This window comes from Dermacentor andersoni, chromosome 5, assembly GCF_023375885.2.
Source record: "Dermacentor andersoni chromosome 5, qqDerAnde1_hic_scaffold, whole genome shotgun sequence".
In the NCBI taxonomy this organism is placed as follows: domain Eukaryota; kingdom Metazoa; phylum Arthropoda; class Arachnida; order Ixodida; family Ixodidae; genus Dermacentor; species Dermacentor andersoni.
In genome coordinates, this window is record NC_092818.1 from 10,588,924 (window position 1) to 10,608,870 (window position 19,947).

Consider the following 19,947-nt stretch of genomic DNA (forward strand, 5'->3'; position numbering starts at 1 on the left):
CATGTTACATCTTTACTCACCTACAATGCATGACCAAGCGAAGAAAAGCAAGAACAGACGACAAACTGTTTCAAAGCGATCGCGAACCTTGTCGTCTGTCCTCCAACTTTAGCGGCCCGCTGATACTTTTTACGGATCATATAATCGTACACGCAATAACAAGTTCTCATAGTTAAACAAAACATGTGTTTTTGCGTAATAATAAAACCAAAACAGCTTTTCCCGTGCTGTTTTAGTAGAAAATGAATCATTGTGACATACGGAACGGTACTTGCCAAGCGCGTCTTCAAGGTGTCCTGTCTCTCCGAGAACGATGCCAATCCGAAGTCACAATATACCGGCATTCCCGTGCATACCACAGCGCAGCAGCGCCAGATTTCCCCCTAGGTAATGTAGTGAGAAACTCTATGCTTGCACGTTTCCGACCACTGATCCTGCAGTGTTATTGACCGTCTGCTTAGCCAACGGCTCAGCGCTTCGGTTGAAGAAGACAAACACTCGTCGGCTCGTTCCGTTCAGTATGCACGCATACGTTTTTTAGTGTTTTGAAAGACACGAAAATGAAAATCCCGGAAAGAGCACCTGCACTGTGCTGGTCGGTTGCACGGTATTCCTTTCATTTTGTATCAGCCAGAAAAGCAGTCGCCAGGTTTCACTGAAGAAAAAAAAATACTGCCCTGTGACGAATGCAGCCGCTAACGTTTCGATATCATCATCAGCCTCGTTATGCCCACTGCAGGGCAAAGGCCTCTCCCATACTTCTCCAACTACCCCGGTCATGTACTAATTGCGGCCATGTTGTCCCTGCAAACTTCTTAATCTCATCCGCCCACCTACTTTCTGCCGCCCTACTTTCTTCCTTCCCTTGGAATCCATTCCGTAACTCTTAATGACCATCGGTTATCTTCCCTCCTCATTACGTGTCCTGCCCATGCCCATTTCTTTTTCTTGATTTCAACTAAGATATCATTAACTCGCGTTTGTTCCCTCACCCAATCTGCTCTTTTCTTATCCCTTAACGTTACACCTATCATTTTTCTTTCCATATCTCGTTGCGTCGTCCTCAATTTAAGTAGAACCCTTTTCGTAAGCCTCCAGGTTTCTGCCCCGTACGTGAGTACTGGTAAGACAGAGCTGTTATATACTTTTCTCTTGAGGGATAATGGCAACCTGCTGTTCATGATCTGAGAATGCCTGCCAAAGGCACCCCAGCCCATTCTTATTCTTGTTGGAACCTCAGTGCTGACGCCCGTTATTGCAAATGGGTCGCAAGCCCCAAGGGTAGCGTTGGCCTGGCGGCCTGGGGCACTGGAAGCACCCGAAGGTCCCGGCAAAGCATGAGTCGACTGGTAACAGAACAACTGGTTTATTCTAACATCGCAAAAGAGCGGGCGGTCAGGTCGACCGAATTGGAGAGACGGGAGAGCACGTAACTCAACAGAACAAATCGGAGCCTCTCTCTTGGCGTCCGGGGGCAGCTGCTCTTATAGTCTCGGCGTCGCGGGCAAGAAGGAAGGTCACGGGATGAGACCACGTGACGGCGGGGCACGGACGAGCTGAGATACATGTTGAGACGAGTGTAGTGACTCAACCGCCGGCCGGGCGCCGGACAGACCTCCTCGCTTCACACTTGGGGAGCTCCTCTCCCCGGCTGCCGCGCTTTGACAAGCGTGGGCACACACACACACACGCACACACGAAGACACGTGGTACTGAAACACGCCTGGACGCGCTTGGCGGGGAGGCTTTGCGGCAGCTCCGAACGGGCCAAAATGTCCGCCGCTTTGAACGAAGCCCCGGCGTCCGTTGCATCCGCGCCGGCTATACCGCGCGTCGTAGGCGAAACGTAACAGACCGCCCCGCCGGGGGAAGGAGATCCCGATGGTCAGGGGACTGCATCCGCTGTCCGGAGGGATGTCGCTTGATGATGCTCATAACCGAAGTCGGTCGTCCTTCGGCGATTCTTGAGCGCAGCGCACAGAGAAGGCCTCGTTCTCTCGTTCAGGTTCACACAGGACACTGCAAAGTGACTTCGGGAGAGTTGACATTTTTGTTCTCGTTCCCGGCAAGCGTTAGAACTACGCCGAAACTCAACCGCTCAGTCAGCAAGCACGGCACAACCCTCACTAAGCCCTGCCAGGCTCTTTCCCCTTTTATACTACTGCCTAGTTCCTTGCAGTAGTTTAGCAGCACTCAGAACGCGTCCACAAATCGGAAACTTGCACTAGAAAGCACATCATCACTTTGAAACACTACACAAAAGCAATATGTTAAAAAAAAATCCTGCCTCAGGAAGAAAAACATCAGTAACAAACAATTTTGAGGCTGATTCCCACGTTAGGGGCTTCGACTTAAGCCATCGGCGTTACCGTTGAGACTCCCCTTTTTGTAACGCACCTCAAAGGAATATTGTTGCAAAGCGAGGCTCCAGCGCAGGAGGCGGCCATTTTTGGGAGAGATGGTCTGCAGCCATTGGAGAGGGCAGTGATCCGTCTCAATGATAAACCTCGAGCCAGCTAGGTAACATGACAATTTCTGAACGGCCCACACGATACACGCACACTCTTTCTCGGTGGCGCTATACGCCTGCTCACGACTCGTCAGCTTACGACTAGCATACAGGACGGGGTGTTCTACTTCTCCATTTTCCCGTTGGCACAGTACAACGCCCATGCCTCGCTCACTAGCATCGCACTGAACAACGAACCCTTTTGTGTAGTCGGGCGATCGTAGCACAGGCTGGCTTGTTAGGGCGCTCTTTAGGGCGCTAAAAGCTCTTTCCTTTGTCTCGTCCCAGACGACTGTTTGCGGCTCTGTCTTTCTTAGAGCATCCGTTAGGGGAGCCGCGATATCAGAGTACCTGGGGATGTACCTCTGATAGTAGCCGGCGACACCTAAGAACGACCGAATATCGGTCTTCGTGCGCGGTTGCGGGAAGTCTCGCACAGCGGCCACCTTTATTTCAGAGGGGCGGCGACGACCCCGACCAATCACGTGTCCGAGGTAGACAACCTCGGCCTGTGCTAACTGGCACTTGGGAGCCTTGACTGTCAAGCCCGCATCGCGCAGGCGGGTTAGCACTGCCCGCAAGTGGGCCATATGCTCAGGCCAGGATGCGGAGAATATCGCTACGTCGTCTAGATACGGTAAAGCGAATTCTTGCTGTCCCCGCAACACTTTATCCATGAGGCTTGAAAAGCAGTATGGCGCGTTCTTCAAACCAAAACTCAAAACTTTAGGACGGAATGTCCCCATTGGTGAAATGAACGCCGCATACCTACTAGCCTCTTCTGTAAGTGGAACCTGCCAATAACCCCTGACAAGATCTAGGGTGGAAATAAACTGAGCGCTACTCACTCTCTCAAGGCGCTCCTCGATGTTAGGGATCGGATAAATTTGATCCTTAGTGATGGAATTAAGCCTGCGGTAGTCGACGCAAGGACGAGGTTCTTTGCCCGGTACCTCAACTAAAATCAAAGGGGAGGTATAATCACTCTCACCCGCCTCAATAACACCGAGCTGTAGCATTTTCTTTACCTCAGCCTCCATAATATCGCTCTGGCGGGGTGACACCCGGTACGCCTTGGATCGTACTGGCTCTGGGGAGGTGAGTTCTATGTCATGAGTAAGGACAGAAGTCCTACCAGGCCTCTCAGAGAACAGACCTTGAAACTCTTGTAAGAGCTGGTGTAGTTCGGTTTTCTGCTCAGGCGACAGCGATGCTTTACTTATTAAGTCACTAATGACTTGATCGGTGTCTTTCCTGTTCGTCACTGAGCCTAGTCCCGGAAGCTCGACCGGAAGCTCTTCGGGAACGTTTACCATCATGCACACCACTGCTTCCCGTTGCTTATAGGGTTTGAGCAGATTACAGTGGTAAACTTGCTGTGCTTTCCGCTTTCCTGGCAGACTCACCACGTAGTTAACGTCCGACAGTTTTTGAACAATCCGTGCTGGGCCCTCCCACTGCACGTCGAGTTTGTTCTTTAGCGATGTGCGCAATATCATGACCTCATCGCCCACCTCAAAACGACGGGCCCTGGCTGTCCGATCATAATAAACCTTGGCCCTCTGCTGGGCCTTTGCCATTGCTTCACCTGACAACTCCTGTGCCCTTCTTAAGCGTTCGAGGAGCTTAAGCACGTACTCCACCACGACTGGGTCGTCGCCCCTGCCTTCCCACGATTCTCGAAGCATGCGAAGCGGAGATCGCAGCGAGCGACCGTACACCAGCTCAGCTGGCGAAAACCCCGTAGCCGCATGCGGCGCGGTCCTTAATGCAAACATCACTCCAGGCAGACACAGCTCCCAGTCAGTTTGATGTTCAAAACACAATGCTCTCAACACGCGCTTCATGACGGAGTGGAGCTTCTCAACGGAATTCGACTGGGGGTGGTGCACTGAGCTGTGTAACAGCCTTACCCCGCACCTTTCGAGAAAGGCTGTCGTCAAAGCGCTCGTAAACACCGTGCCCTGATCTGACTGGATTTCCGCAGGAAAACCAACTCGCGCAAATATGGACAGTAGTGCATTGACTATCTCAACTGAGCTGAGTTCTTTAAGCGGCACTGCTTCAGGGAACTTTGTCGCTGGGCAGATCACAGTCAAAATGTGTCTGTACCCCGTGGCTGTTACCGGCAGAGGTCCCACTGTATCAATAACGAGCCGTCTAAAAGGCTCCGTAATGATAGGTACCAACTTCAACGGCGCCCTCGATTTGTCCCCTGGCTTGCCCACCCGCTGACAGGTGTCGCATGTCTTCACAAAGTGGTCTGCGTCCCGAAAACACCCTGGCCAATAGTACTCTTGCAAGAGACGGTCCTTAGTTTTCTTAACTCCTAGGTGTCCGGACCACGAACCCCCATGCGACAAGCGCAACAGATCCTGACGGTAGCACTGAGGCACGATCAGCTGATCGAACTCCACTCCTCTGCGGTCTAGATACTTTCGGTACAGGACCCCACCTCTTTCCACAAAGCGAGCATTTTTCTTGGCGACACCTTCCTTGACAATGCAGCGTATGTTTTCTAGGCTGCCATCCTTCTTTTGCTCGGCTATCAAAGCCGACCGGCTGACTTTTAGCAACCTATTAAGTCCATCTGACGTAGGCGCGATGAGCAAATCTGCAGATAGCTCTTCTAACTTTCCCACATCGGGAATTTCCTCTCCAGTATCTGGTGCCTTTAACGCTACAGGCTCAATTTTATTCAGTTCGGGCGTGCTCTGAATATCAGCTTGCTGCGCCTCTGACCCTTTCTCATTGTTCGACAACGTCGGCCCCGCAACTACCGCCTTTGCAGCGAGCTCCCGAACCTTCGATCTGGTTAAGGCCTGAACGCTAGCCTCACCAAACAAAAGCCCCTTCTCGCGCAGGAGGTGATCGGACCTGTTCGAAAATAGGTACGGTTACTGGGGGGGCAGCATAGATGACACTGCCGCCTCCGTCTCAAGCGCTCCGAAAGGTCCTTCAATCAGCACTTTTGCTACGGGCAGACACACGCTATGAGCTTCCACGGCTTGCTTGATCCATGCTCACTCGCCCGTGAACATATCGGGTTCTACGTAAGAGGGGTGAACTACATCCATTGTAGCTGCGGAATAAGCACTCGGCACTCTTTCCCGTTCACGAGGAGGTCTCGCATGTAAGGCTCGAGAAGCTTCATGTTCTCGTCAGTGCTGCATAAAGACAAAAACACGACTTTTGTTTTTGTTTCTGGACACTGCGCCGAAAAGTGACCCGGCTTCTGGCACGTATAACAAACGCGCGCTTGCCTCATCTCGAACCGTTTTCTGCGTTCGGCTTCGGCTGCCGCCGTCTCCTTACGTTCGGTCGGACTGCTTTCACTCGCATCCGAACTACGTGTGTCCCCCTTTGCTCTCATGGGCGTGAACTTCGGCCTCTCAAACTTGGAGCCAAATTCACCCTTTTGACCGTCCTTAGCTCCACGAGCCCGACGCGTCACAAACTCCTCGGCTAGCTCAGCGGCTCGAGCCACCGTACTAACGTCTGGCCTATCCAAGACCCAGTACCGCACGTTCTCAGGTAACCGACTATAAAACTGTTCTAGCCCGAAACACTGCAGAACTTTCTCGTGGTCACCAAACGCTTTCTCTTCTTTGAGCCACTCCTGCATGTTTGACATAAGCCTGTAGGCAAACTCTGTATATGACTCACTTTTGCCTTTCTCATTTTCCCGAAACTTCCGACGGAACGCCTCCGCTGACAGCCGGTACTTTTTTAGCAGACTCGATTTCACTTTGTCGAAATCCTCTGCCTCCTCTCTATTCAAGCGAGCGACTACGTCGGCCGCCTCGCCGGGTAGCAAAGTGAGCAAGCGCTGTGGCCACGTTTCCCGAGAGAACCCCTGCTTCTCGCACGTTCGCTCAAAGTTAACCAGGAACAAACCAATGTCCTCTCCAAGCTTAAACGGCCGCATCAGGTCAGTCATTTTGAACAATACTCGTTCTCCTGCACCGTGTGCCTGACTTCCATTACGAGCGCGTTCCATCTCTAACTCGAGACCCTTCATTTCCAAAGCGTGTTGACGGTCGCGCTCTCTTTCTTTCTCTTGTTGCTCTCGTTCTATCTGTTCTTTACGTTCGCGCTCCTGTCTTTTTGCCGTCTCCCTCTCCTCAATGGTCTCAAGGCATTCCGACAGCTCGTCATCCTCAGCTTCTAACTCAAGAATAGCCCTTAGCAGTTCTGGTTTTCTGAGTTTGTCTGAGACATCCAGACCCAACTCTCTTGCAAGCTCCAGCAATTTCGGTTTGCGCAACGACTTCAAATCCATGGCTGCTCTGAATGCTGCTTTCTCTACTGCCTACTATTGTCTTGCCGCAAACTAACCCGGCAGCAACGACAACCACAATTACCAGCTCTGTTTCTGACACTAACAAAAGCCTGGCAAAACTCAGAAGAAGAAAGTCCCGCACTCACCAAACCTCGCAGCCAAGAATTCAGCGCAGTCGTTCCGCTGCAGGCAACCAGTCATCACACAGGGCTCGTTGCACTGCTCCCGGATGGTCGTTGTGCTGCTCAGCATACAGCCAACCGCATCTCTTCGCTGCTGGCCTCCGTTGTCGCGATCTCACCGCTGCCACCAGCTGTTGGAACCTCAGTGCTGACGCCCGTTATTGCAAATGGGTCGCAAGCCCCAAGGGTAGCGTTGGCCTGGCGGCCTGGGGCACTGGAAGCATCCGAAGGTCCCGGCAAAGCATGAGTCGACTGGTAACAGAACAACTGGTTTATTCTAACATCGCAAAAGAGCGGGCGGTCAGGTCGACCGAATTGGAGAGACGGGAGAGCACGTAACTCAACAGAACAAATCGGAGCCTCTCTCTTGGCGTCCGGGGGCAGCTGCTCTTATAGTCTCGGCGTCGCGGGCAAGAAGGAAGGTCACGGGATGAGACCACGTGACGGCGGGGCACGGACGAGCTGAGATACATGTTGAGACGAGTGTAGTGACTCAACCGCCGGCCGGGCGCCGGACAGACCTCCTCGCTTCACACTTGGGGAGCTCCTCTCCCCGGCTGCCGCGCTTTGACAAGCGTGGGCACACACACACACACGCACACACGAAGACACGTGGTACTGAAACACGCCTGGACGCGCTTGGCGGGGAGGCTTTGCGGCAGCTCCGAACGGGCCAAAATGTCCGCCGCTTTGAACGAAGCCCCGGCGTCCGTTGCATCCGCGCCGGCTATACCGCGCGTCGTAGGCGAAACGTAACATTCTTCTGATTATTTCAGTCTCATGATCCGGATCCGCAGTCACTACCTGTCCTAAGTAGATGCATTCCCTTACCACTTCCAGTGCCTCACTACCTATTGTAAACTGCTGTTCCCTTCCGAGACTGTTAAACATTACTTTAGTTTTCTGCAGATAAATTTTTAGACCCACCCTTCGGCTTTGCCTCTCCAGGTCAGTGAGCATGCATTGCAGTTGGTCCCCTGAGTTACTAAGCAAGGCAATATCATCAGCGAATCGCAAGTTACTAAGGTATTCACCATTAACTCTTATCCCCAATTCTTCCCAATCCAGGTCTCTGAATACCTCCTGTAAACACGCTGTGAATAGCATCGGAGAGATGGTATCTCCCTGCCTGACGCCTTTCTTTATTGGGATTTTGTTGCTTTCTTTACGGAGGACTACGGTGGCTGTGGAGCCGCTATAGATATCTTTCAGTATTTTTACATACGGCTCGTCTACACCTTGATTCCGCAATGCCTCCATGACTGCTGAGGTTTCGACTGAATCAAACGCTTTCTCGTAATCAACGAAAGCTATATATAAAGGTTGCTTATATTCCGCACATTTTTCTATCACCTGATTGATAGTGCTACGACGTTCATTGTATAATTTCACAAGCTAAATCGGATACATTTAATTTAGTTTGTGAGCGGATACCGCGCGTTTTGATATATCACTCCGTAAAAGGGCGCCGAAGGGCAAGAATACAGCCAATGTTCTCAATCTGCCCGATCTGAAGCAGCTCGGGGTTGTTTTGTGATCGTTATGCAGGAACCTCAATGCACGCACGCACACACACACACACACACACACACACACACACGCACACACACAGATAGAGAGAGAGAGACACGCACACACACACACACAAAGTACATTTGTAAACCCAGTGCTTGCCATGCACATAAAGGATGTGCGAACGCGGCAGGAAAAACCACAGCAAGCAATCCGCGAACCCCCAATGTACAGTCGCGTTCATAAATTTGGAGACCATGTGAGCCCGTGGCTGTGTAGAGTCACTGGAAAAAAATGTCAGAGTACCGCAAAGGTCGGGATTTGACTGGCAACACTGAGCGGCCACCGCCATACACCTTCCAAGCCGACTGCTTCGCGGGAAGGCCGCCGTGTTGGAAGAGCTCGATATTCGGTTACACATCGGGTTGAGTGTTTACTGAAGTACAAATACTTTGTGCCCGGAGATAATGGTTGCTAAGAACGAAAATAAAATGTTATTTTGTGCGAAGTAATGCAGCCGGTGGTTGTTTTGCACGCCGATCGTGTTTACTGCTGGAACTGTGCTACGATTGTGGGCAGCAGCTTAGCGCTGCTATCGGGAGCTTATGCACGCGTTTTTTTCCCCTTCCGCGGAGCGAGCAACGAAGGAAACATTTCGTCACTTCTAGCCGGAATGAGGCAAGCTTGTGCTTTTGGGCATGAATATCGTGGACCGCCGTCGGCTTCTATTGAATGTTTCCAAGCATGACGAAACTAAAAACTAACACCTGACAGTGTCACAGGCACGTACGTTCATTGTATAATTTCACAAGCTAAATCGGATACATTTAATTTAGTTTGTGAACGGATACCGCGCGTTCTCGATTCTGCCGAGCGACTTCGTCCGCCGTATACGCACGACACACTGCGACTGCCGTGTGCGCACCGGTGTTCGGCCGTAATCGCAAGACGATCTGTGCACAGCAGGCGTAAAAACCAACTTCGATGACCATTTTGCGCAATAAATCTTGTGGAAGGCCAATATGAGCCATTTTCGTGATTACAGCAACGTATATATACTTCTGTACACTGATAATGAGCGAGAGTTTGCTACATTGCGATTTATGAACGCGGCTGTCTAGTGCATTCATGAGCGGCTACTCTTCTCAACTTATTTATGACTGTTTACTTAGACTTCCTAGATTTGCTGCCTGAGTAAAAAAATAAGCAGGAACACCCGCTGGTGACGCAGCATTTTTTTTTTCTAAGTTACAAAGACGATGTATAACATTCTTGTGCTTTTAGAGCGGTTTATGTAACATGCATAGCGACAGAATGAAACTAAAGCTACTGGGTGTTCTGTTGTTTTGTATTTCTTGTTATGCATCAAGCACAACATTATTTGAGTATGCATCGTAGCATTTCAACATAAAACATGATATGTATGCTGACTTCAGTTCATTGCCTGTGCTCGGCTTACAAGCTCAACATGTGAAGCATGTGTTGTGGATATCACCTGGCCATTGGTTTCAAGCTCGAAATGCGTATGCATAAATGAGCAAAGAATAAGTGGGAAAAAGGAAGTATCATGGGCCTCGTATTGACCATGTTTTTATTGACTGCGATCCTCACGATCTGCGAAAAACAAATGCCATATGGGTCGAGTGACACGAGGCGAGAGCGCGCTCACGTGCGCGGAGAAATCATGCAAGTACCTGGTGCACGTGAGGTCGCGGAATTCTCGCGCGACAAGTGTGCGTTCGCGTGCCACGAGCACGGAATAACCGCGTGTTGAGCAACAAACGCGTACACTTGTACCCGCGTCAAGCGTGCAAGACGCGAACGATCCCTGCAATGAACTCCTATTTTCGTAGCATCGCTAATACCGCGTAAGTAAAAGCAAACATGTCCGTCATAGGCATTAGTAAGAGGCGATTGGAGGATAGGTGGAAGAAAAGTAGGGAAACGACAAAAGACGGAGACATACAAAAGCACAGTTCGCCATAGGGGATGAGAACATTTGGGCGTGGTAGTTCATAGCGTTTTTTTTTTTTTTTTTCCATTGTTTAACCTAGGTAGGACATTAAGCAGTATAATAGCAAGAGCTTGGTGGCGCAACCCACCGCCCCGTTCCGAAGGGGACGCTCATATGATCCATCCATCCAGGAAACACCTCGGGTAAGAGCATAGAGTTTAAACTCTATGGGTAAGAGAATATAAATACCTTGTTATATGGATAAACGAAGACAATATATATATGGAAACACAATGAAAAACTATAACAGTAAAGGGGAAGAGAAATGGCGCCATAATAAAGCACAGTGCGCTATAGGGATACAATAGGTACAAAGTGCTCCGGTGTATGTGGAAAGGTGTAATGGTTCCAGGACTTAGTTTTGGAAACGCGGTTGTTTGCTTGAAATCAGGGGTACAATCAGGACTCGATGGGAACCGAGGGTCAGTGGGTCGCCTCGCATTGGGCGCTCACGGTAAGGCTACAAATGAAGCTGTGCAGGGTGATATGGACTGGACTAATTTTGAAGTGAGGGAAGCTCACAGTAAAACTTATTGTGAAGAACGACTGAGGAATATGGAAGAAAGTAAATGGGCTCGGAGAACGTTGAGGTATCTGTACAGAAAAATCATTGATTCACAGTGGAGGAAAAGAACTACGAAGCTTACCAGCAAGTGTGCGGCCTGTAGGGCGGGCAACACAGGAACAAAGAACGTCAAGCGTAAAGTCAGAGAGGCTGAAATAATCTCATGGGTGGCGGCAATGGAAAAAAAAAAAAAAAACCTGCCATGAGTAACTACTTAGGAGCACCCGAGCTAAAGCTTCCTCTTATCTAATAGCGTCCTCGATCACCTTGCCCCGCGGGGTTGCCCCGAAACCAGAATGGTGCGCTTTGCACCGCCGTGGTGGCGCACTGCGGATGGTCAACATCGAGGACAAAACTGCACCCCGTGCAGGGTGCTTGCATGCAGCGCTACTTTGCCCCTGGCGCGCACGTGCGCGAACACGCGCGCGCGCACATGTTATTGTTTGCAGGTGCTGAGCATCTGCGGCAAGCGCTCGAACCTTGTCAAACTGCGTGCTCCGACATAGCTGGTTGCAAGCAAACACCAATGGATTTTATAATTAATCCTGACGACCCGTTCCTGACGACCCGTTCAACGAACCTGTCCACTTTCGGCCGCTCTTCACCACATTGTTTATGGACGAGGTCGATCAGCATGCCGTCTTCGCTGTCAGACGAACTTGAAAAAAAGCTCATCAATTGCGGCAATTAGCAGCGCTTCCTTTCTCATTGCCGACATCTCCACTGGCTAACTCCGTCAACTCCGTTGCAACCGCAGCTATCGGGCCAGAGCATCCGCGGTTCTGCAGTCGGCGGTGCGCGCGCGTCCCGCAGTGCTTGCTGGGATTGCACCCCCGCGCACCGCCGATTTTCTCGGCGCGAGACGGGGCAATGGAAAACCGCTCCAACTGGGTGCGCTTCCGGTGATCGAGGATGGTCGGTGCGCGCCGGTGCGGGTGATCGAGGACGCTATAAATACATGTTAAAGGAGAATTCGTTTTTCTCGGCAACCAATGCACCAAATTTGGCGAGGTTTGTTGCATTTAAAAGAAAATCTTAAAATCTAGTGATTGTTGGTTTTGAATTTTTTATTTAGGTCGTCAATTTTTTATTAAAAATTGACAGAAATAAAAAATTTTCAGAAAACGAAACTGTCAAGTTTACAACTCCGTAACTCAGCAACGAAATATGATAATACAATTCTGTGACTTTCATGTAATAGTGTATCTAAAGCGGACAAAATTGATGTGTTACACATGAATCTCAAAAAAATTTTGTAATATGCAAATACAGCTTTTGCAGAACCCCTGTAAACAACGTAAAAAATTGACGTAAGATGTAAAATGACATATCGAGTTTGTCCGCTTTCAATTGTCTAATGGATGCCGTTTACAGCACCGCGATATCTGTTCTTGATGCAGAGCTATAAATTTGTAAACTTCATGCTTCTATTTTTTTTAAACTTCCGAATTTTTGAAAATCCTTGTAACAAAATGCAGAACCTAAATCAAAATTCCGCTTCCAACAGTCACTAGAATTTAATTTTATCTCTCAAATGTAACGAATTTCATTAAAATCGGTCCAGGGGTTATCTCAGAAAAAGGCTTTTTTTGTTTTACATGTATTTGAATAGGCCGCGTCAGAGTTGGGCCCGAGCGAAAGCTTCCTCTTAAGAGGAAAAATACGAAATCAGGAAAGAAACAGTTTATGATAACTCAAAGAGAAGCTAATTACTTTTCGAAGCGAGATCAGAATGCCTTAGAACACGCACGTATAAAGCCAGATATAAGAAGGAAGAAGCATGTGCTTGCTGCGGTAAAGCTAGGGAAACGATGGAGCTTGTTTTATTAGAATGTGAAGACATCTGCCCAGCGGTCGATTTAGGCACCACTGGCCTCTTGAAGCCCTTGGGTTCTGCGTGAGCAGGGGGAGGATAAACATGTCCGCAAAAGAAATTAGTAAGAGTCGATTGGAAGATTGGTAGAATAAAAGTAGGGAAACGACAAAAGAAAAACGAAGACGTACAAAATTAAAGTTCGCAAGGTCAGAAAATGTGGTTGTGGGAGTTCGTAGTGTTTTTTTTTTTTCTTTAACTTGGGTACGACATTAGGCAGTACAAGGGACAACCACGTAGGTTGTCCCGTGTCGCCTTCCTTCGTCCGTTGTTTTATTTGGTGCCTTCGATATAATTATGTATAACCAACTCGTCCACCAGCACGTGTTCAATAAGCGATGGAACGAAAATTATTAGGCGTGACGTTAAGAGATAGGAAGAGAGCGGTGTGGATCAGAGAGCAAACGGCGATAGCCGACATTCTGGCTGACATTAAGAGAAAAAAAAAATGGAGTTAGGCAGGTCGTGTAAGGCGTAGGCCAGATAGCTCACTCACACCAGGCCGACCCGACACCGATTTCGGTCTGCCGAGTGTGAGTCAGCCTTTTAGAGTTGCATCTGCCGACGGTCGGGATTGTTCGGCGTCGATACAATGTGACAGAGGCGCCGACACGAAGGACAAACGGTGTCGCCGACAGTCGGCAAACCGAAATCGGTGTCGTTTTGGGCTAGTGTGAGTGAGCCTTTGGTGTTACAGAATGGTTGCCAAGGGAAGGGAAGCGCATTCGAGGACGGCAGAAAATAAGGTGGGGTGATGAAGTGAGAAAATTCAGGCGCAAGTTGCAATCAGCTAGCGCAAGATCGGGGTAATTGGAGATCGCTGGGAGAGGCGTTCGTCCTGCAGGTGGCATAAAGATAGGATGACGATGATAGCGCAAAAGTGTACGCAGCACGACAGAGAAGACACTGTGTCCCTCTGTCGTACTGCCCTTAGGTTATGCAGGGTCAACTAGCCCACCAGCCTGCTTTGTATTCATCGCCTATCATTCAGGATGAAATGATAACTCATCTTATTTACATTGAAAACATGGCGGAAGCGAATCTGCGCAGCACTCTCAAAATTACAATATGTAAAGTACGATATGTCGCCTTGTTTAAACTGAGCAATGTCATAAAAAAGAGCCGCACATCCTTCTTTATGGCATAGAGTCATCTAAAAGCGTTTATTTGCTGTTTCGAGGCGAAATTGAATTACATTCACTTGTATCGCAATTTGGATACCGACACTTGTCACTAATGTTTCGATTCTTCTTTTTCTCCCGCATTTTAATCGACCTAATCTTGAGCGCAATTTTCTTCAGCGATGCCCTTCACGCTGCCGACGCATTCCGAGTGCGGGCTCTTACGCGGGGAAAAAAATTTTCCATACCTCTGTGCCCGAGGCGACAGTCGCGGTGTCGTTGTTCATGGACATTACGCGGGACACTCGTCGCGAGACGGTGTACCATCTTGTATGTTCGTAACAAGTGAATACCGGGACGAGCTCGGACTGCGTGGCTCCGCCGCCAGCGAGACCGGATCTGAGAGCGGGGAGACCCCCCTCCCTCGGAGGGCCTCCGTTTTCAAAACTTCTCTGGCGTCCCATTGGCCAAGGCGGCAACGGCCGCGCAGTGCTGTCAGCGCTGCGCGTGCGGACGGCCGCCGTGGGCCGTGTTCGTCGCCACCGAGCCAGCGGCTTGACCCGGCGTCCGGCACCGCGTGTCTGTGCGTCCGAGTGTGTGTGTGTGCGTGCGTTCCCTATGAAGACGCTCTGTTTCGGATTTCTCGCCATGGACAAGAATAGCGTTTCTCCCCTCGAACAGGTCGGTCCGCTACTACCCCCACTCCTAGCGTGCCTACTAGTTGGCTTAGGTTGCGCTAGATGGCCCCAATATCGCATGCCGCTGTAATGAGGTTCTTTTGTTCCGCTCGTATCTCACATCACATGCGCCTTGGGTCGGGACGGGCGCGCGGCACGTCCGAGGTGTGCGCCGCGTACTTGCACGCGCTGCCGAGTCGAGCCTCAGGGGGCTGCTATGCCACTCCGGGATGCTTGCTGTCATTATACAGTCATGTTGGCACATGCCACGTGTGTGTCAGTGTCGACGAGTTTTGATCCTTTTGCAACACGGCTAGACAGGTATTACCAAGCTGATACTCGGTGATCTTAAATGGCATTGCTTCTCAGATACGTCAGGAGACCAACGTTAGAATGCTGAGCAGAAAGAAAGCACGCTAGCAGCTACGCAAGCCAATGTCCAGGCGCGCTAGCTTATGACAGCTTCAAGAGTTCGTGCCTGCAGAGTGCAGATTTGCATCCAAAATGCGTGATCTGTCGTTAACGAGCTCTTGTGTTTTGCAGGAGTTGCGCTTATCTCGGCTTTTCTGGCAAATATCTAAATGTATGCAGACGCCGGATATTTGTGATGCCGTACGGCAGCTACCCTGGTCAGCGCTTTCATCGAATATGCTTCTACGGATGACCGCATACTTTGCTGGCGCAGATCGACACTTAGGTACAGAAAACTAATGTACTAAATTTTCAGATTTTGCGGCAGTCATATCGCTTTGGTTTTTGGAAGGTAAGATATTCAATATGAGGCCTCAAATTTCGCAAATGTGTACGTGACTACCGTGTGCGCGCCGTGCGCGTGCTGTCGTGTCTGCGGCCAGCGCGCGCGGCAAGGGCCCGCAAGCTCATTCGACAACAGATTATCGATCGTTGACGTTGCAATAGTTTGGTTGAGCGGTGTGATAGCGTTCCGATCCGTGGTCGAGCGTGCCGTTTGTTGACATTGCGCCACCTGTCGGTGCCCAAGCAAAGCGGACGTCGAGAGGAATGCGGGGATTGAGCAGATTGTTTTTTAGAGTAGTTTGTTCTTTAACTGCTAACTTGTGCGCGCTACTGGTTTCTGTCTTGCGCGGGTATGGTTATGCGGCTAATGAAAAGCTTATTGGGCATTTATATACGTATGACCGCTAGATGAATTCGCTGATTTACTCTCCTGTGCAAGACTTCCGTTGGATGCAAACTACACCTTTTGAAACACTGCCTTCTGATGTTTGTCGCACACATTTTCGTGTTGCGCATTTTGCAAAGTAATCAGAAGCTACACCAAAATTGTGCTCTTCCGAATTCGCTGATGTACGGCTATTTTAATGCTAATCAATGACCAATTCGCAAGTCGCACCGGTGCACCCCAATGCGCGGTTTCATCCAATCGTGCAACACCGAGGCGTTCGTCGGTGCGATTTGCCGAATTCACCGTAGGGGATTTTGTCACGCTCAATATATGATTGATAAAAGCAGAAAAGATTTAAGCATCCTCAAAAAAGTGTTTGTTGCAGTAGTAAACATAAAATACTGGATTTGATTGACAAAGTTTATTACACTTATTACCGTCTCAACTATGTTGTGCTTTTGAGTTGACTTACCCCTCCCTCCACAGGGATGCCAGCATTAGCTGACTGTGGCAGGATGTGTGTGACGCTTCCCCTCTCCTGTGTGAACAGCATTTAAAGGGAATATTTAAATTTGCATTGAGAAGACCATAATGGCTCGATATTCTTGTCTAGCAGCAAGATGTTCCTGCAGAGGAAGTAAGCTCTGGAAAAGCTAAATGTGTGTCCTAATGTATACATGTGACGTTCATGTGTGCATACTGACATTGACGAAGTCCATGTGCCATGACTGCCTGATGTTTGAAAACAAGCACGACTTTTTGTCATGTTACTCATGGGTGCACGTACATCACTGCAAACATGTTTGCACTTCTGCCCGTACGAAAGACTGAGGGGCACAGTTGCATGAAAAGGGGTGTGAGTGCGAACAGAACCCTACAATTTTGGCGTATAGATGTCATATTTTATGAGCTTCTTGTGCTTATTAACGCCTGTTAGGACATGTGGGAGTCTACAGTCAATGCATCCTACTAACCTGTGGGGCTCAAAGGATAAACAGATAATGACATGTCTACTTGATCACAGCGCACAATAAATTGACAGGGACCAACAGAATAGACACCACAAATGGCTGATTGCAAACTGGTTTATTGCTAAGCAAAGCACTTGTAAGTGTTGTGTGCTGTAATCAGATAGACATGCGTAACCAACTAGCCCAGCTGTTCATCCTGAGGAAATGACAGCCGCATACATTAAATGCAGAGGAGTTGTGTGCACTAATTGAGTGGGGAAACAAAGAATTCATAAAGACCGATGTACTTGTAGCTATTTCCTTTATCATAAGCAGGCAATTTGATGTGTAGGCTGGTAGTTCTCAGTAATAGTACCTGCTTGTCGGCTGCATGGTTAAGGTAAGACGTCAAGTATGGAATTAATGTAGGCAAGTTTTTGTTGCAATGAAAGGTTAGGCCAGCCAAGTGAGCCTTTTGTTTCAATAATACTAATACCAGGAAACCTGTAATTATGAGTCTCAAAGGGAGCAGCACGATTCTAAATTGCTTCTAGACGGTCAACAAGATTTTGAGTGTGTGGATCTCACTCAGTGAACTCAAGAATAGGCTGAATGTTGGATAAATTTAAATGTTCTTTTATTCCACCAGGTGCACATCTAAAATTTCTGCAGATGAGGTCGCATGCAACTTTGAAAATTATTGCTTTTATGTGCCAATTCCAAGTTAGGTCTAATGAAAAGATTACTCCTAAATATTTTGCTTTAGTTATTTATGGGATGAGCTGATTATTCAAATGGTATTGGGCTGGAGGTGCTATGTATTTCCTAGCAAAACAGATGTATTTGCATTTAGCAATGTTTAAAGATAAAAACCGTGTGTTGCACCAAGTATATATTTTATCAAGGTCAGCTTGTAACACCAATATATTAGAATCATTATTTGCTCATTATTTACGTAGTGATTTCTCTTTGATCTTTATCTGCATAAAGTTAGATTTCTGACGTTATGTGAATGCCTTTGTAATTGACACATATAAAAAAATAACCGTGGCTCCAGCACTAACCCCTGAGCGACCCCTGAAGACACAGAAGCTGTTGCAGATTCGATTCCATTAATCACAACTTTTTGGTAGCATCCAGAAAGGTAGTGCTGGAGACATCAAAGAAAGTTCGCAGGCAATTCAACGGAGTACAGTTTATGCGACCAATGAACATGAGAAACCGTGTAGAACGTTTTTTGAAAATGTAATAATCTGTTTTATGGCCACAGTCAAATGAGTTGAACACATCTGGTAAACTTGGATTAGCTGCATGGTAAAAGAATGCCGTGCCCAAAGCTGGGTTGTTAAGCTACGAAGAAGTTATTGCTTGGAAGGTGACGAATAATGCTTGAAGTTTTGCAACAGGCAGTGGCGTAGCCAGAAATTTCGTTGGGGGGAGGGGGCTCATATTGCAGCTCGGCCTCCTCCTTATGGAATTTGTCGAGGGATCAAATACATGAACAATAATTGCATTGCCATTGCCAAAGATGCTGCAAACGAATTCTTGAATGCTATGCACTGCCAAGATAAGTAAAATATGTATATTTTCGATGTTTTTTTGTCTATTCAATAAGAAAATATCACACGAACTTTAGAACTATATCAGTTCAAAACCAGCAAAGCAGTGCATGCTGCTGATATGAAAAATGAAAAGGCCATGAAATGAACAGGTTGAGGACCAATATTTCACTGAAACTTTGTTATTCAAGAAGATTGTTTACATCTTTGCACACATGGAATGGCCAGGGAAAAGTGTCAGTGTCCGTCGTTCCAATGTATTGCGCAGGAGCAGCTGTCCCCGGTCGTGTATTGTGAGTAATTGCACTGAAATTATCGTCACAACAGAGGGCGCATATAAAACACAGGAGTTCTACAAAATATACATCAGTAATGCGAAGATACAATGGAAATACAAATGCGAAGTAACAGCTTGATGAAGGGCAAAAAAGTGTCACTAGAAACAAAGTTCACTGCATGTATACCCAAAACCTCGCAACAAGATGTTTAAATATTCATGTAATTATCTAATAAATCTATGTATCTAAGCAAGAGTCACTGTATATAATGCATCAAACAAGGCAAATAAACATGTTGCTTAATCACAGATCATAGAATCCTAAGGCCTCTCCCCCTCCTTCGACTCCTCCCTATGATTCCTCCCCACTTTTCTCCCTTGCGCACACAAGACTGAGCCACCATCATGGGCTCACACATCCCTCGCTTCCATCTTGCATTTTCGCTCGCAGGATACAGCATATGGTGTGCGGTGACGATGTTATTGCCCTTGGACTTTATACAGAACATGACGGCAGCGGCGACGGCAGGAATGTGCCTGGAGTTTCCATATAATTGCCGTCACAATCATATGATAAGTATCCGGCAAATGAAGAGTCCCGTGCCCCATCACATTCCGCAAGAGAAGAATTTACAAAATTGAACTTTCACCATGCGACAATTCGCTGCTCTGCAACAATGTCTTTTTCTCTTTTACGGGGCAGAGGCACCAAAATGGAAAGAAAGAGGCAAAGGAAAGCATGTTGGCCACAATTGAATGCCTACTTTGGGCACCTGATGTGGCTACTGAAGGAATATCGAAGCAAACGTGAGAGGCTTAGTCAACATACAACCATACGCATACTGCTTGATATCCTACACCGACGAGACAAAAGACTTTCTGGTGAGGTTGCGATAACATCGAAGTGAATGTGATGTCCTCAAAAGAATGCGTTGCAATCCTCCGAGTCCCCACAGTGATGGCGGCGAGCAACCATTGTTTCTTTTTCTTGTCCGCTAGCCAGAAAGCGTCCAAAACTCTGCCAGGCCAAAATCCACTCGGCCAGAGAAAAATGAACATGCACTGAAGTGTGCAGCATGGTGGTCAGGGCAACACGAGAAAAATGCATGCGCTCTGGCTGGCTCTGGCAGCTCGCGCTTAGTGAAAACAAGAACATCGAAGAGGCTCAATGCGTACTCGCGAATAAAGGTCAAAGTAGAAAAATAAACAAAAACGTAGTTACCTTTGCTGGCTTTAGTGTCTTGACATGGAGACTTTGGCGCAGGTAAAAAAAAAGGCTGAT

The 19,947-nt window shown here is 48.3% G+C and overlaps 1 protein-coding gene across 2 annotated transcripts in view; it reads left to right on the forward strand.

Moving 5' to 3' along the window:
• Window positions 1-19,947, forward strand: part of pyd (zonula occludens-like protein polychaetoid) — a 298,483-nt gene that overhangs the window by 34,101 nt on the left and 244,435 nt on the right. The window contains exon 1 of one of the 2 annotated variants that reach the window (XM_050177563.2): window positions 14,533-14,739. The exons of the other annotated variant lie outside the window; for it this stretch is intronic. Within the exon in view, the coding sequence (XP_050033520.1) occupies window positions 14,677-14,739 (63 nt within the window). The 5' untranslated portion in view covers window positions 14,533-14,676. Of the gene's footprint in view, window positions 1-14,532; window positions 14,740-19,947 lie in introns of those variants that run through there. 2 annotated transcript variants of the gene reach the window in all.